Genomic DNA, 19,398 nt, shown 5'->3' with positions numbered 1-19,398 from the left:
TGGGTTTGGTTTTATAAGCGCTCGAATGCCGGTGGGTATCTTGGTGCTGCTTCTACAGCTAGGAGAAAAGCAAAGCAGGTTGGTACCTGGTAGCTTGGCAGAGAACAGTCAGGCTCAACTTAGAGGCAATGTGTAAAGTATTTGGACAGTACTTCAAACAGTAATAAAGTGGCAAACACGACACGGATAGGATCCCACACCAAGTTAGAATAATAGAGCTATTTGTGATAAGTAAAACAAGATCAAAATGACAAATATCCAACCAGAAGTACAGAAAATATGTAATTTTAAAGATTTCAGTGAAAATTGAGTCAAAAAGCACAAAAAGTCAACTGTGGATATCTGGTCACTTCGGACCGGGACAACGTCACAAGTTCAGGCTGACCACGAGGGAGAGTGGGCCTGCATCATCCATAAGAATCCTGTCAACAGGGGCTTGCAATATAAAGTTCAGGTGTCCAGGATGCATTGTGCAGTCAGAGCAATGCAGCTGTTCTGAGGAGCTGCGAGGCTGCTGCAATGTGGAGGCTTACGGCACCCTTGATGACGACAAGAGATGCGAAGGCCTGCGCTGAGGATACATCGTGCAGCTGCGGTTCCGATGAGGCTGCAATTAAGGTCTTTGCAATGGAGTGATCCATGCAGCAGTAACAAAACATCAGTTCTGCTGGGGGTTGCAACAGGCAGCAGGTGTGGTGTGTTAGTTCAGCTGGATCTACAGAGGCTGGCAGATCACATAAACCCACTTTTAAGGGCCCAGGACTAGGGGTGCACCACTTGGCAGGGTAGACTAACAGATGTCAGAGTCCGGGTCCTGGGTCCGAGGTTGTTGGACAATCTGTCCTTGAAGCTTAAGTCAGGAGGCCAGCCAACTGACCCTTGGCTCTGGGGTCCTGGGTTCAACAGATGCAGGTACAGCCCTTCTCACCCAGGCAAGAGGACAGTAGGACCAGCACAACATGGCAGCAGTCCTTCAAAGCTGCTGTCTGGAAGAGTGGCAGCCGTTATGCAGCACAGCAGTCTTTATTCCTGGCAGAATATCCACAGGTCCAGAAGTGTATTGAAGAGCTGGGTATGGGCCCCAGTTCTGTCTTTGAAGTGGCGAGAAGCAGGTTTTGAAGGTTTCCCTTTGATGTCCCCAGGCCTCCTGCTTCCCCTCTCCTGGCTCCAGACTACCTACAGGGATTTGTGTGGAGGCAGGACACAGCCTATTCAAATGTAATTAGGGCTGTGCCCAGCTCTGCCTTCTCAATCTGCCAGCGATAGCACATCCAGGCACAACTAATTTTACTATTTTGTGCGGCTGTCTAGGAGGAATACACCAAGCACCACTTCCAACTACACCCAGTCATGTGGCCCAGAGACATGCACGAAATGGCTAAGGCAGGAAAATGCCAACTTTTCAGAAGTGGCTTTTTCAAAATTGTCATTTAAAATCTGACTTCACCATAAGTTAGGATTTTTCATTACAATTCCAAAGACACCAAACACAAACTGGTAACCTTTTCCCATTTGGAAATAACGGCTTATTAACTGTAATTAGGTCACTTCAATGTTATCGTATGGGAAAGGTAGACCTTGCAGTAGTGAAAAATGAATTTACGAGTTTTTCACTACCAGGACATGTAAAACTTAAAAGTACATGTCCAACTTTTTTAATACACTGCACCCTGCCCTCTGGGCTGTCCAGGGCCTACCCTAGGGGAGACTTATATGTATTTAACAGGAATGCTTGGGGGCTGGCAAAAGGTTTATTTTGCCAGGTTGGCATGGCCATTTCAAACTGCACACAGGCTGCAATGGCAGACTTGAGACAGGTTTAAAAGTTCTACTTAAGTGGGTGGCACAGGTCCACTAGTAGCATTTAATATACAGGCCCTTGGCACAGGTAGTACCACTGTACTAGGGACTTAAAAGTACATTAAATGTGCCAATTGGGTATAGCCAATCTTACCACACTTTAAGGAGAGAGCACAATCAATCAAAGGTGTGCAAATCAGTATTCAGGAAATGTTACGTAAGCCAGAGGACAACAAAGTAAAGGAGTCACATGTCATCCATACTGGTAGGCAGGATAGTTTAAGAGTGCTTGGTCTGGAAAAGCACAAACTCAGAATTTAAAACTTGACACCATGATTGAGGGTTCCCTTTAAAAATCAGAAAGGATTTCTATCCAAATGAACCTTTATTCCAACAATTGGATACCGAAAGACGGGAAAAATCATAAAGCTCTAATATATATCGTGCTGTTTGCATGCTGCTCTTTGATAACGGTTCAGAGCTCACTGTTCTATGCTAGGATTATAACTTAGAAACTGCAAGTAACAAAATGATCTCTCAGACAAAAGCAGTAACCTACTGACATAATTACAAGATATGCACTTTGTGATCTGAATGGTACATGCTCTTTGCAGCATGCACATTAATCCTCTGTGCTGCCTTAAGATGAGTCAAACCTTCCACTAGACAAAACCCGTTCTCTCTCCAGGAAGAACATTAATCACTGGAGTTATCTTGACATTTTTATTGTTGCCTGAACATTACTAGGGGCCAGGAACGTGCCGCCCCCACCCGAAGTCAGCACCCGGTGCGGTCGCACCGGTCGCCCTGCCCTAGAACCGGCCCTGTCCCAAAACAACCAGGAGTTCTTGAATGCTGGAGGAAAAGGTGACTTCCACACCATTAGGCAAATGTACCACCCAGCACAGAACAGATCACCTGAAAGATGCAGCTCTCCTTTAGAAGGTACCAGAGAGAAAATGCCACAAAGAGTAAAGAAGCTCATTGACAATCTTTAGCTCTTGTAGGAAGATGAAGATTAATGCAGTAGTAAATAGCAAGACTCCAATCTCCCCGGACACTGGGGAAGAGGAAAGAGACAGGCAAAAGGCATCCAGCAGAAGATCCAAGGTAAGTTGAAACTGTGAAAAGCAAAAATCAGTGAAAAATCTCAGAACTGCTTCCTTATATGATTCAAACAACAGCTGACATCATAGTAAAAGTCTGGACTTCATCTTGGATTGGGAACTTCAGAGGTTCCATGAACAGACCACCATCTTGGAAATGGCTTGGTTACTCCTCTTTCAGGTCATTGATCTTGTCTTTCTTTCTCTGGGTGAAAATAAACACTAACTTTTCTGATGCGCTTCAAGGGATGTGGCGGTACCTGCATTTGCCACTCCGTGGCCGTGTGTGAGAGTTGGGGGGTGGCGATTTCCTCAGCGGCCGACCTGCCATGGCTGCAGGTAAGTGAGGGGGAAAGGCCGCTACCCCCAAAACTTGTGTCGCTTGGGGTGGACCGCAACCCATGCCCCCCACCCGCCTTGCTACGCCACAGTTCTCACAGAATCTGACAGTAGCTAATTGGCATCAGACATGGATAACCATATGTGTTAGATACTATAAACCGTTTAATGCTGGTAAATTGGCTCCATATAAAGAGAATAGTGTGCTGACTTATGCATACCAATTCATGTTTGCAACTTACGGAATTTATATGTTGTGGTCTATTATGCATCTCATTCTTTCATTTTGCATATACATGGGATATAAATGGTATTATCAGCAGTGAAAACTGTATCCTTTCTCAAATGATTTCATGGAGCTTTCTGTATTTATAATGGTTTTAGACATCTGTTAGAAAAGTTGTTATTTTTTTGTTGCTCTCATGTTGTTTTCAGCAACTTTTAGTATAAGAGTAAAATATACTCTCTCCAATATGCAACACCTAAACTTTGAAAGAAACTGGTGTGCTTCCATGCATTTCCAACATCATTCCATGTTGTTGCATGGGGAGGCATCCAGTAGGTGGCGCTAGCACAGCCTAATTTGACTGTGAAGATGTTAGTAGCAAAATGTAACTTCCCTTAAAGTAAAAAGAAGACTTGTAGTGGCCTTGATACACCAATTACATGGCTGGGTTGACATCCCGTTAGGATGTCTTTAAGGAGGGGAATGTCTTCTGGGTATACACTGGTTCGATTTTGTTGATATGTTTCCATCTATTTAATCCACTATATCCTTTCAAGAATTTAGAGGTAGAACATTATTGTAATAATGTATTTATGAAATTATGTACAGCAGTGTTCCGATGTGTTGGACTTGGCCCTTTTTGCAGGGTCATCCCTGAACTTTTTGCCTTCCTCGTGTACTTTGTCTGACCTGTTTTTTTGGTTTTATGACTCTGGGCACTTTACCACTGTTGATCAGTGCTAAAGTGCATATGCTCTCCCTATTGCAAATTGATGTATGGATTAGTGACTCCATTTTTGGATTATTTGATTTACTGGTCAGACTCTAGTATAGTGCACAGAGTGTGCCCAGGGCTTGTAAATCAAATGCTGCTGGTGGGCAGCACTGGTTGTGCCACCCACAGAAGCAGCCTGTAAAAGTGTGTCTCAGGTCTGCCATTGCAGAACCTGTGTGCAGTCTGGTACTGCCATGCTGACTGGGCAAGTGCACCCACTTGCCAGTCCCTAAACCTTCCCTTTTCTGCATATTAGTCACCCCTATGGTAGGCCCAAGGGCAGGGTGCATTGTAAGTATAAGGTAGGGCAAGCACTGATGTGTGTGGCATGTCCTAATAGTGAATTACAGCCATTTTCGTTTTTCACTATTGCAAGGCTACCTGTTCCCCATAGACCAGAATGGGCAGTTTGATTATTACACCTTATAATCCTAACTGACTCAGAGAGCATGGTAGAAATTCGAGTTTAGTTTGCCTGAACTCAGAATGATAAAATACATTTTTTAGTGAAGTTGGTTTTAACATTCTGTGTTTGAAAATAACACTTTTAGAAAGTAGGTATTTTCTTGTCTAACCATCCAAGCCTGCCTCTGCTAGGTTGTGTATTCCTTGTCTGGAGTTTGAGTGACAGGGGCTGGGGGATTCCAGGAGACAGGGTGAGTCAGCACAGGGCTGAATAGAGAGATCTGCATACAGATGGATGGGAGGAGTTGCACCTGGGACCTGAATAGGGCTGTGCCTTACCTCCACAATGCTGGCTACCACCTTCTGTGGTGTGTCTGATGTCCCTGACCCACACTGTGAAAGGAAAGAAGGAGCCTTGTCAACAAAGTGCTCCAGGAGTGACCAGAACTGGTTTGGACTAGGCAAAGGCCTCTCTGCCTTCAGAGAACAAAGAGAAACTGTGTATAAAAAGGGGGACCCAGACCCCAGAACTTTGCTGAGGAGAGGAACCAGAGAGACTGAGGAGAGACTATCCCTAAGCTGAAGTGCTGCTTGGGGATTGGTCTGACTGCCAAGAAAGGAGAAAGGAACTTTGTATGCACTTTATTCAACTTGTGAAGGATCTCCAAGGGCTTGAGAAAAGAGCTTAGGGGCAACAGACTTCAACCACCAGCTCCCCAAGAGATCTTTGGAATTGCCTGCAGCTGTATTGGGCCTTCTGAGGGACTGCGTGTCGCAAGGAGCTGGAAGTGCGACTCACGAAGAAGAAGCGTGTCTCCGCCGCAGCCGCTGCGTCGCATCTCTGAACAAGGGTGTCGCCACTGTAGCTGTCGCATCGCATCGCAAGAAGCATCTCGCAACATCAAAAAAGCATGTCGCCGCCGCAGCCACCGCATCACTGATCAAGGGTGTCACCGTTGTAGCTGTCGAATCGCATCGCAGAAGCACCTCGCATCAACAGAGAAGCATGCCGCAGCCGTTGTCGTCGCATCACTGAACAAGGGTGTCGCCACTGCAGCGGTCGCATCGAGCCGAAGCGTCTTGCATCACCGGAGAAGAGTGTCGCCACCATAGCCACATCACTGAACAAGGGTGTCGCCGCTGCAGCTGTCGCATCGAGTCGAGACGTCTCACATCATCAGAGAAGCGTGTCGCATCAAGAAGAAGCTGCCATCTTTGTTTCAACACACCGGATCTTCATCGCATCACGGCATTGCTAGCCGCACCGCCACGGAAGAGCAGTACGAAACCGACGCATCACCGTTCCTGCGTGTAAGGAACCGACGCATCACCTTCCCTGCAACACTTTCATTGTATAGCGTTACGCATCCTAAGGTACATTGAACTCAAAGTGTCGCATTTTAACATCTAAAGAGAACTAAGCTAGTTCTACCACTTTAAGTACAGTATTGTGGATTTTTATCGTTTGTGGTCTTGTGATAAGTCTATATAAAGAATACTTATTTTTTTATATAAAACTTGTGTGGTGTCCATCTGTAGGGTTGTCACTTGATTACTGTATGTGTTCACAAATGCTTTACACTGCCTCTGAGATAAGCCTGTCTGCTCGTGCCAAGCTACCAAGGGGGTGAGCAGGGGTTATTTTAGGAGTGTACCCCCTTACCCTGACTAGACGCAAGGGTCCCTACTTGGTAAAAGGTATCTACCTCTGCCAACTAGAGACCCCCAAATCTAATACAATGGTATTATCAGTTTTTGTTATGCTTGTGAATGACGCAGTAAAATTGTAGACTGCTGGTCAATGACACAGCTTGCATTTCGATTTAAAGCGTGGTGCTACCGTGATTGGCTAATGTGAAAGAATAATGGATCCATAAAGGGATGAGTCAGCCACCCTACCTTTGAATCAAGAACTGCACAATTTAAAAAACAAAAGATCTAATCACTTTTTTTTGCACAGTAAATATTTCAACCATAACCTCGCATGCATCTAATGACGAAGGATTTGACTTGTATTTCAGTATGATGCCAGCATACCTGAGCGGGACTCAAATGTGACAATCCTGCGACTTGGCGTCACAGACCAGGATACACCTCAAACCCCTGCCTGGCGAGCGGTCTACACCATAAAGACAGGCAACGAGAGAGGCAACTTCAAAATCGAGACTGATCCAGAAACAAACGAAGGGCTTCTGACTGTCATTAAGGTATGCGGACTGCTCTCTAGGGCTTGTGGACAACAGAGATTCTCAGGTGCTCTAGTGCTGTCTGTAGTTTTAGTAAATTTCACGAAGCTAGAGCAGATGTAATTTCAGAACTCTCAAATTTCCCAGGTCCATGTGTGACTCATCCAGTGCTTTACATTCTGGCACAGGTAGACCTTTTTACACCATTATTATCTTGGGACTAGATCTCCAGAATGCAAAATAAGAATCTAGGGGCAGATTTACAAGAAAGTGACGCATCTATAGAGATGCGTCACTTTCCTTGCGCCACACTAAAAAATGCTTGCGCCACCATGGATGTGCCGTATTTACAATACGGCACACCATGGCGGAAGGATTGACAGATGCGTCAGAAATTCTGACGCATCTGTTGGGGCAAAAGTCACGCATTGCTGGAGTCGTGTCGCATGCATGACGCAACTCCAGCAATGCATTTTGTGGCCTATTCCCACTACACTGCATCACTCCTTACGCCTGCTTCAAGCAGGCGTAAGGTTTTGACGCAGTGGCGTCCTAAAAGTGACGCAGTGAAATCTTGTAGATTTCACTGCGTCACTTTTACCAGGCTTTCCTGCATGGGAACGCCCCCCTGCATACATTATACCTGACGCAGGGCTGTACAACGTGACGCATCTCCCTAGATGCGTCACGTTGTAAATAGAGCGCATTGTTTGCGCCGCTGGTGCGTCAAAAAAAGTGACGCACTGGCGGCGCAAAGAGGCACAAGGGGCTTGTAAATCTGCCCCCTAGACTGAATAATCTAGTCGCACGTGGACCTGGAAACATGAGTACTCTCCATCTCTATATTTCCTGAATGGTTTCATGTGATTTAGTACAATAGAGAGAAAAGAGGGACTCCTTGGGCTTCCTTTTGTGCATGGACACCCCCTACAATTGTCTTGTCCTCAAAGTTGACCGCACCTAAAGAGTTCTTGTTGTCTTTTTTTGCATATAAGTGCTGAAAATACCCATCTAGCTCTCAGTGTGGAAGAAGGCCTGTGCTCCTCTACATCCAGAGCCCACTACCATCTCCCTAGTGGATACGCCATAAGGACGATAGCTATCCCTGCATAGAATCTGTACACTTTAAATGGATTAGGAAGAGGTGGACACTTGGTTGGAAGCATGAGAGTTGTATTTATTAGCATATATTTAATAGACTATATCTACTCCAGAGACCATAATCCATAAGCAATAGTCTTGATCCTGAGGCTAGCTCCTACCCACCTTCCTCAATAGACCTCTAGCCACTGGGGTCTAGAGACCTAAGGGGCCCAATGAAACCTGATTATAATTCTCTGCAGAGGACTTAATTGCCTGTAAATCGCAATCATTCTGGTGGGAAGAAAGAGCTTTTGTTATTGGAAGCGCAGAGATTTCTCACGAAACAGGCGAGGAGACCGGTCGGGCAAGCATCACCTATATGTGCGCAGCTTGTTGACTCACTCTGGTGGGTCTGTCAAACCATGTGCTGCAGCAAGTTGTGAAGAATGGGATTTCTGAAGTGCTATGAAGAACGTTTGTTTGCTACGTCACTGATATAGCAGACAAACGTCCTCCATGTCAGAAAAAGTAAATATCCCCCGCCATCTCTATCGCCCTTAAGAGCCCACAAATATAAAGGCTTTACATTAGCCACAAACGAAGCCACTTGTTTGAACCAATAAATACCAAAATGCAGTGGTCAGCATGTTCAAATAGAGAGAAGGGAGCCAAAGATTTATGGTTGTGAGTGAGATGCTATTAGTGCAAAATCAATATTTGTCCATGATCTTAAAGGTGCAGCTCAGTTGTAGGAGAGGCGGTTGTTACAACCTACAAACTTATAAATTTCTAGGTGTGCAAAAATTCACAGTAAATTCAAGACTTTGATTCCCATTCCTTGTGAGTCCATTCTTTAACAAAAAAGATTCTGTGCACCAATTTGTTAGGAGTGCAGAACAAAAATTTGAAAAGTTGATTTGCCTTAAGGAAAAGGCTATTTCTTGGTGTAAGTTAAACAAATACACACAAATCGATGTTAAAATCCGATTCAATGTGCTTCTGGTGAGAACGAGTCATCTGTTAAGCCTGAGATTGTAGCAACAGGTGCTGTTTGGCTGAAACACAAGAAAAGATATTGCGGAGGATCACAAAACATTTTGACTGGCACTATGTCAGGACCTCTGTGGTAAGATAAGGCAAACATCTTGTACCACTGTGCAATGAAAACAGGATTCTAAAGGTGGTAATGTATGACAAGAATGTTTGTGTGTATCTGTTGTGTGGGATTTGCTTTGTAGTGCTGATGTGCTGGGTTGTGGTTTATGTTGCTTTGCTCTTATGCTACAGTATTGCAAAATGATTTTGTTGTATTGCACAGCAGAAGTTGTGTTGTCTTCTCTTTTCACTGTGATGTTCTCTGCTATATTTTAATTTTGTTGTCATGTTGCTATGTGTTTTATTGGGGTATGTTCTATTGGTTACTTTAGATATGTCAGCAACCAAAAGCAGCACATTACTTTAAGGTTCCAATGACAAGCAATCAGTTACCACTGTCTCAGGTTGTAAAATAGCGCTGCTCCTGCTATTCAACCATGTAAGACACCACTCAACCCAAAACTGTGGCAGAGACTGTGGAACCTATTTAGAGTTTGATGCACAGGATACTCCATGAAAACATGACTGATATCCAATTCACCATGTTCCAAGTGGCATAGGTTTGAATGCACTTGTTAAATGGAGGATGGGGCATCAGTCAGATTTCTGATATGGCCTTTCATGTGAAGTGTGTTCATGCATGAAATACCCAAGTCACTTCTGTAATCGGTATGCAGGTTATGCAGAATATTTATATTTTAAAACATTACGCAGGTGTGCATTGTTGTTGTAACAGTGTGTGTTTATTGCTAAACGTGGTAGTTAACTCTGGTCACCTGACAGCCACTCCTCTTACTGTTGAATCAGAATTATTCAGTTCCATTTCAAAGATGTTGCTCCTGGGGTTTAACGGATCTAGCGGCTCAGTGGACTAATGCATCCACTGGCTGGGTCTAAGTTTGACCTCATGGCCACAGGTTCAAATCCCAATAGGTCTATTCCTTCTTCTGAGGTAGATAAATTAAGTGTCATCGAACTAGGTAGCTATAAACATTTGTTGTCTGTCAAAAGTGCAAAAAAGACTCCTTCGGGCTGAGTGTACGTTCTGCAAATTATGTTATATTTCCAATGAACAGGATATTATATTTTTCCAGCCTCATCCCAATCATTGGCGGGTGGATGCCCACCTGTGGGTATTTTAAGAGAAGTAGTGTAAGCAATGCCACCAATCAACAAGTAAACAATTGATTTGAGGAAAAACAATTCTGAAAAAAAGATGCTAATTCTATGAGAAACTAAATATTCAGTGGACAGTGCCCACAAAATATGCATACCACTAGCTTCCCAAAAGAGGGCACTCTCTTCCTGGTGGTTTGAATTACCCACTCAACTCGGGGTTAGATACATCCCATTAAAATAATTTGCATTACTTATTGTGCTCTAAGACAGCGCATAACAAAAATAGTATTTTCACTGATCTTAGTATACCCTCAAAATGAGCAAGGAAACCTACGGATAAACCCAGAATAAATCCCAAAGCCTTCTTGTGTGCAGAGAGATCATTGCCATAAACAAATCTTGACTGGATGACAGTGTATCCAGGGTGTAGGCTCTGAGGAAAGATGTTCTCAATGGTGATATTTTTTTCCCTGTGGGTCAAACAAGCATTGCCATTACACAAACGTGATGGCAGTTGTGCACTGTGTACATGTTTACATGTGGAAAGGCCTCTTGTTAGTCACAATTGCAAACATACAAATGTTTTCCAGAGATATGCCTGGATACTTGCAAGTGTTAACTCAAAAATCCCTTGGAATTTCCAAAATGCATAAATAAACAACCATGTGATGTTGTAAATCTTTGGTATTTGATTTTTTAATTCTTTAAAATTAAGACCAGCCTGTTTGGAGTGCATTTCAGGAAATGTAAGAAATCCAGTTCTCAATGGATGTCAGTCAGCTGTAAGGTTCATAATTTAGTAATGTATTACACCCAGAGATAAAAGTCTGTAACTTCTTCACCCTGATCAAGTGAAATTTCTAGATGTTCAGTTAAAAATCATTGTTTATTCAACTGCTGTGAACAGAGTGTGACTTAATTGGTCTAATGACATGTGCAATCAGGTACTGGAACTCTTTTACCTTCTCAGATGCTAGCCCTGGTCTCAGGACACAGGTTTAAGACCTCTGCACAAGCTTCACAGAGCTCCCACTGCGGTTTTGTCTGAACTCGACATCGCTGAGCAGCAGAAGTCTCCTTCCCATCCTGACAGCAGCCTAATCTTTGTAGGGACGGTGGTGCCGGCTGGAGTCCTAGAATAGGGAGACCATATCCCTGGCTCCCATTCGCTGTTCATAAAACTCTCAATGGGGCTTGATTGAGTTGGACACATCCTCTCCTTTCCTAGAACTGCCAGCCAAGTCATTTGTGACTGGCTGCCCATAGGTGATATTCACCTTCCAGAAACAATGCCTGGTTAGCTAAAGAGGTTTAAGATCTAGGCTCCCTTTAAGGTTATTCAGGAAATATTTTGTTCCTCAAACCAATAAGGATCAACAAGTTGGAGATAGCCAGAAGGCCGTTAGGTACACCACACGTCAACCAAATAGCCATGGGCAGCACCCATACAGAAGACTGTGGCTGGCCAACTGCTGATCAGATAGCCCCGGCCAGCTGCCGACTAGGTAGCCCAAGCCCTTTGTAGTGCCCAAACAAAGTGTTGAAGATCCCTGAAGCCACTGACCAGACTGCCCGGGACAACTGGAGCAGCAAACCAGGGTGTCCAAACCCACTGGAGTTGCTGACCAGAAGGCTCAAAACCCTAGAGCCACTCAGCTTGTCTCTACGAGTGTACACTCGGGCCATCTGGGCATCATGCTAACCAGCAAATGGAGTGTGCCCTGTACCCTGCACCTGGTGGCACAGGATAGGAGAGGTAGCCTACACATCATATACACGTGGAGGCAGACTCCTTAGGGTGAGTATCCCATCCCTCCCTCTGATGATAGAGGGATGCTAGTGGTGCAGATTGGGGTGTACAAATTCTCCCTACTTCCACGGATAGAGTAAATTCACAGTTACACGCACATACACTCATCATACGCTTGGGCCCATTTCACTAACATACACTCAGATTACTCCATTAGCACTGAACCTGTGGAAAGAAATCTTCTAAACACCCTGTATCTACACTAAGGTCGATAAGACCTAATTGTGACTGTCCTGAGTCATGATCTAAACAATCTATACAACAATAATCAAAATAGAGTACTCAATAATTGACAAGAAATAATAACCAACACTGTATTTTAAAATTATGATTCTTTATCTAAAATTAGTCAAAGAAAATTCAATCAAAATAAATCATTATTCTCATAATTACCTATTCTAGCTAAATGTCAGAATGGGTCATCAGGACAGGTCTCTCGATAAAAGTCTCCCGAGTCGCCGTCCTCACAGCATAGATCCTCACCAACGCAGGTTTGGAAAGAAGTGGCAAAGTGGCAAAAACCCTCTCTAGGCTAACAATATTTATAATAAATGAAACAATAGAAGGCAACATAAAATGTTTTCGATATCCGCTGAACCGCTGAGCAAAGCGAGCAGGAAAGGATGTAGCATCGCTACATTTGGAAAATCTCCGCTCAGAAAAATCACAAAAATAAAAAGACGGAACACGGAACTAGAATTTGAAAAAGTATCTTTTCATGTTCACATTTCCTCGGAACCAGCATTATGATCTCAGAGTTCATTCATTATGGCTCCTTTGTCCTCCAAGGTTGCTCAGATGTATTTGGATATTCGCCCAGAGCTGCTGTCCTCACGGAAAACTTTAACCAGGCGAAGACTGTGGTCAGATGACTCTCGACCATGTTCAGCAAGGCCTTCTCATCACAAATCATTCACTCGAGGCCAGGCTGCAAACGGCAGCCATTTTATACTAGGCCAGAACGTACCATCTTAATAAAAAGAGACAAAAACAACGTTACCACAGCATAGTGATTAAACAGTGTTAACCCCACTAATACCCTTATGTGTATGTAATTATCTAGCCTTTGCAACACAGGAAAAGCATTAGTACATGACATTTAAAAAGCGTTTTCGTGCTTTAAAATAAACAGCACTCAGCAACATTTATTAATAAACATGCACATTATTAATAAACGACACAAAGGCTTCCCCACGTGTAGTTTTCTCTTGTTATTTCTTGTTGGTTAATTAGAACACTTACACAAAACAAATAATTAGTAATTATGAATTAATAATTTTAATTTCTTTTGACAATAGACAAACCAGAGCATTAAAAACCCAATAGATTTTCAACAGAAAACTCTGCTCCAGCAATCCCCCCTTTGGTGATATTATCACCAAATAAACAACCCAAAAAAAAAATTAGTAAAATTTAAGTCCCAATTTTTAGGAGAAACTGGAAATGTCTTTTTTCTTTTTGACAACACTAGACACCAGACTCCCTTTCATCATCCCTCTTTGTCTCCAAATAAACACTCTCCCTCAATTCTTCTAATTCTATTTCTTGTGGATCTCTTTTTCTTTTATTTCTCCTTTCAATATTTCTTTTAATTAATTTCTTTTTCCCTCCCCTGTTTTTACAACACAAACACACCAATCTTAGTATCAATAAAGCAACAATTATACAAGTCAAAGGAAACAATATCTTACCTATAATAGTACTACCTATTTTTGCAATAAAACTCTTAACAGCAACTATTTTATTAGCTATTTTAGTCCAAATACTCTCAGCTTTCAGTGGTACTAATTCTTCATGCAAATCAGTAATATTTTTGATATAGACCTTCAGGTCTTTGCTTTCGTCTGGAATGTAAGTGCAACAATGTTGAACTTTCAATATTCCACAGACCCCACCCTCCTTGGCCAATAAAATATCAAGGGCAAGTCGATTTTGCATAGACATGGCACGTATGGCAATCAATTCCGTATTCACCAAAACAAACCCTCCAGCGGTATTTGTCGATAAGCGATCCACCACTGTTGACAGTTTCCGAATTCCATACTGCTGGAATTAAAGCTCCAAAAATGTCACCCACTATTTCCGACCAGGTTTCTCTCTTAAAACGTGTTAGTAAATTATTTTGTTCTACATCTTCTATTCTATCTATATGAAAAATCTTTGGAAAAACCAGGCCCACATAACACGTGCCATACCAATGGTCAGGCAACTTGTAATAAGCCTTGTTCCCACAAACATAATACACTCCTGGGAAAACTGGATCCTCTCCTCCTCTAAAACCCCATCCTGTCGCAATGAAGTATGTATCATGACACTCACTAGTCCCAACAAAGTATGTATCATATTGGGATTTCTTTCTTGTAATGCACAGCTTACCCTTCTGTGGTGCATCTAAAGCTAAAGTTGGACTAGCTCCATTTCTCAATTCCTTTCCCATCTCAATGTCCCAAATTGTCTCACTCATTTTGTATTTCCCTGCCTTTTCATGCATGCTCAATCTCCTTTCCTCCACCATGTTTAGGAAAGCTTTCTCCTCTTCTTTCAAACTGCAAGTTAAATTATTCTTAAAAATGTAATCTAATGTTAATTCTTCTTTCTCAATAACAATCTCCCCAAAAATGTTAGCTTCTTTAGCTGGATTCAGCTTTTCATTCATAGGCAATTGCCCAAAAATACTATCCTTGTTAGACATCTTATAATCTATTTTCCCTAGCAAATAAAAAACACTACTCAACACACTACAAGAAATTCCATACGTAGCTGGTAAATGGTGATAAGTAACACCCTCTTAAACGGATGCAGGTAATTGCATACAAACATAGCAATCCCTCACTTCCATTGTCTTCACATATTCGTACAACAACTTTGAAAAAACATTACTAGAAAAATCATTAATTGACCTATCTTTATGCATGTAAGTATTACTAATTCTAGTTGGAACTACTTTTTGTGAACTTTTCTCTACATTAGTCTCATTCTCAGTATGTATTTCAAATGTACCTATTGTAACTCTAAATGTAACTAATAAAGCTAAAACACCCCATAGTAGCATTAATAATCCAGTACAGCAACAGCACATTCTACACCATCTTTTCAAAAAGGCACATCTACTTTGATTATTCTCTATGTTAGTCATATTACTACTTTGACCGTGTCTTTTGACTTAGCCTCTACTACTCCACTACTGTATTACTCTTTATTTCTGGATTACTTCAAACAGCTGAATTTCAGACTTTCTCCTTTTCACTTTCCTCCAAGTGATTTCTTCAGTTCACTCAATTTGGATATTCATCACTTTTCACTCCTTCTTCTTCAGCAACATCAAATTGTATCAGATCATCAACAACATCCTGTGCATCTGACTCTTCTCCAATGTCAGTCAGGATAACTTTTAAGATTCCAACAGATTTTTCCTTTTCCTCAACCACTTTTCTCAAGATCCCCTCCGGATTGTCTCGATTCACTGTTTCTTCTTCTTCTCCTCCTTCAGACAGTGCCACATAAGACCATTCCGGTGATCTGTACTTTTGGTTGGGTTTTCTAATTCTCTTTATCTCCTCGGGTTCTCTTGACTCCTTTTGCTCCTTCCTTTTTACTTCGTTTTGACTCGACACCTCATTCACTTGTTCAGCTTTCGATGTATTTGCTCTTATCAGTCTGTATCTCAGCCTCTTCACTCTGTTGTTAGGCCAAAAATCTCCTCTTCAACCTTTTTCGGTCTTGTTTCTGTATTATTTCTTTCTCCAATCCAAGTTCTCTTTCTCAGAACTCGACCATCTGATTTTTCATTCTCACTTTCATCTGATTCTGTTTCAAATGCCTCTTGTTCTTCAGCAGTTTTCTTTCGCTCCACAGTCTTTTTCACCACTGTTTGAGACTTCCCTACTTCTTTCCCTCCTCGAGTCTCCGACACGCAATCTTCTTGCTGTCTACTTGTCCCTTCACCTAGCTTATCAGGAATGTTCCCTACACCTCCTCGGGGGTCTTCCGCAATCTGTCCCTCTCTATCTTCTTCTGACCCTACTTCTTCAGATATAATCTCAAGTGGTTCTTCAATCTCCTCCTCTTCTGATTCAGGAGTAATTTCTGTGGAACTGCTCTTTTCTCTTCTTTTTCCTCCACTGCTTTTTGGAACTTCAGGCTCTCTTACAGAATCTGATCTCCCTTCTGAGACTCTCAATGGTTCTCTTGAAGTCTTTTCTGCTTCTTTTCCCGAACTTTGATTTTTTCTCACTGGTTCTGGGTCTTCATCATCACTGGAATCTGATTCTTCAAAATACTCTTTGCCAGTCCCATCCTTTGGGTTTGGAACTCTCAGAGTATGACTCGCATGTACCCAGTTTTTCACACCAGCACACTTCACTGCAGTTGTCGTGGTCAAAATAACTTGTCTTGGTCTTCCCCACCTTGGAACCAAGCAGTTTCTTCTTCTGTGTACTTTAATCCTCACCCAGTCCCCTGGACTCAGATCATGAGCTTGCTTCTTCTCAAGTGTGGTAGCTTCTTCTCCAACCTGGTGAAACACAGAATGAACTGCGTCAGCCAGGCCTTTACAGTAATCCAAAATCATGTCATCAGTTATTGTCATCAACTTATTGACAGGCACATATGCATGTCGCATTGCGCGTCCCATCAAGATTTCATGCGGACTTAAACCAGTAGTTCTATCTGGAGTAGATCTAATAGTCATTAGCACTAGAGGCAAGACATCAGGCCATTTCATTCCTGTGGCTAAACACATCTTACCAATCCTGTTCTTGATTGTGCCATTTATCTGCTCAACCACACCAGAAGCCTCTGGCCTGTATGCACAATGTAGCTTTTGCTGTATGCCCAATGCTTCACAAATCAAACTCATGAGCTCATTATAGAAGTGTCCACCTCTATCAGACTCAATCGTTACTGGAAACCCGTACCTAGGAATGAACTCTCTTAACAGTAACTTTGCCACTGTTATTCCATCATTTCTCCTAGTCGGATAGGCCTCCACCCATCTTGAGAACAAACAGACTACCACTAGAACATACCTCAGTCTGTTCACTTGGGGCATTTCAATGAAATCTACCTGCATTCTCGTGAAAGGACCACCTTCTCTACCTATTGTTCCCAAACTCACCACTGTCTTTTTCCCAGTGTTAAATTGCTGGCAAATCAAACATCTCTGACAGATGCTCTCTGCAATTGTCCTGAACTTCGCATTGTACCAAGTCTGTTTAAAAGACCTGATCATCGCATCCCTTCCCAAATGTCCCTGGCCATGATACATCCTTGCCATTGTCGACAACATGGAATTAGGCATGACTGGTCTGCCATCCCTATAGACCCAAACATGGTCTGTTTCTCTTGGGGCACAACCTGCCTTGATCCAGTCTTTCTTTTCTTCCTTTCCTGCCTCATCCTGCAACTGTTTCACTTCATCCCACGTTTCTAGGACATTAGTAAACATCACAGAACAAAAAGACATTTCTCCTTCTCGTTCCCTATTAATCGAGTGATTGTTCTTAGCACAATATTGTGCAATGTCGTTAGCAAATCTATTGCCAATAGTCACAAAATCATCTCCTTGTCCATGAGCAGCACATTTCACCACTGCTAATTCTTTAGGCAGCTGTATCGCCTCAAGCAATTTCCCAATCACTTCAGCATTCTTTATTGGAGTCCCACTCGACGTCAAGAAACCTCTCTGTAGCCAAAGTTGGCCAAAATCATGCACAACTACAAATCCATACTGACTATCAGTCATCACAGTCACTCTCAGATCTTTCCCAATTTCACAAGCTTTCGTCAATGCCACCAATTCTGCAACTTGTGCAGATTTCACTCCTTTCAATGATGATGCTTCCATCACTTCTGAAACCTTGCACACTGCATATGCTGCACTCAGCACACCCTCATCATTCCTCAGACATGATCCATCTACAAACAGCACATGATCACTCTCAAGTAAGGGAAGATCCCTTATGTCTGGTCTCGGTTTTGTACAGTAATCCAGCACATCCAAACAATTGTGATCATCTTCTGTCTTCACACCCACATTTTCAATATCCGGCAACAATGTCGCTGGATTCACATTCACACATCTCTCAAGAGTCACATTTGATGCTCCCAGAATGACTTTTTCATATTTAGTCAGCCGACTATGTGACATGTATTGAGTTCTGCTTCTTGTCAAAAGAATTGCCACATTATGAGGTACGAATACCCTTACAGGATATCCCATTATGATTCCCTCACTCTGTTCCAGACTTCTGCATGTTGCAGCCACAGATTTCAGACAACCTGGTAAACCCACAGCTACAGGGTCAAGTGTCGATGAGAAGTACGCAATAGGCCTTCTCAGTAATCCATGTTTCTGGATTAACACTGAAAGTGCACATCCATTTCTCTCACTGCAGTACAATTCAAACTCTTTCTCATAGTCTGGCATACCCAAAGCAGGGGCTTCACACATTCTGCTCTTCAGCTCCTCAAATGCTGCCATTTGTTCTCCATCTAGTTCCAATGGATCTGTCATCTCACTTTTTGTCAGCTTAATCAGTGGCTTTGCTATCAGCGAGAAATTAATTATCCACTGACGACAATAACCCACCATTCCCAGGAACATTCTCACTTCCCTCTGGGTCTTTGGGGCTTTCATTTCTCTGATAATTCTAATCCTGTCATTAGTCACTTTTCTCAGACCTTTTTCAATATTGTGTCCAAGATAATGCACCTCTTTCTTGCAAAATTGCAATTTAGCTGGAGGTACCTTTAACCCTCCATCTGCCAGATGATTCAGTAAAGCTATGGTATCTACTTCACAAGCTTCACGTGTCTTTGATGCCACAAGTAGGTCATCAATATATTGCACTAGTACTGAGCTTTCAGGCATGATCAAACTCTCTAATGACTTTTTCAATAACTGATTGAATATCGAAGGACTCTCCGTATACCCCTGTGGGATACGACACCATGCTAAAATACGCTGGCCAAACCTAAATGTAAAAATCGGCTGGCTGTCATGATGCAATGGAATTGAAAAGAAAGCATGACACAAATCAATCACTGTGTACCACTCAGCATCATATGGAATCTGGTACAAAATCACTGACGGATTTGGCACAATAGGACAACATGTCACAACAATTTGATTAACTTTTCTCAAATCCTGTACAATCCTGAATTTCCCATTAGGTTTCTTTAGCCCCATTATCGGTGAGTTACATGGGCTACTCAATAGTTCTCTCAGAACTCCTTGCTGAATCATTTTCTCAATTATAGGAGTTATTCCTTCAATTATTTCTGGTGTCATTTTGTACTGAGGAATGTTAGGATAAGTAATTCCCTCTTTCACTGCAATTTTCACAGGATCTACATTATTCATCAATCCCACATCCTCTCCAGTAAAATCCCAAACTGTCCTTTTCACTGTGTCTCTCAGCTCTTGAGGCAAATCCTCCGGATCAAACACAGCA

The 19,398-nt window shown here is 42.5% G+C and overlaps 1 protein-coding gene across 1 annotated transcript in view; it reads left to right on the top strand.

Moving 5' to 3' along the window:
• The window catches only part of LOC146812678 (cadherin-like protein 26), a 391,422-nt gene that overhangs the window by 232,531 nt on the left and 139,493 nt on the right, over positions 1–19,398 (top strand). Inside the window, exon 8 of the mRNA XM_085619785.1 lies at positions 6,673–6,858. Coding sequence (XP_085475911.1) covers positions 6,673–6,858 — 186 coding nt within the window. The remainder of the gene's footprint in view (positions 1–6,672; positions 6,859–19,398) is intronic.

The sequence above is a fragment of the Triturus cristatus genome, chromosome 7, assembly GCF_964204655.1.
Source record: "Triturus cristatus chromosome 7, aTriCri1.1, whole genome shotgun sequence".
Classification (NCBI taxonomy): domain Eukaryota; kingdom Metazoa; phylum Chordata; class Amphibia; order Caudata; family Salamandridae; genus Triturus; species Triturus cristatus.
This window is presented reverse-complemented; position numbering and strand designations above follow the sequence as displayed.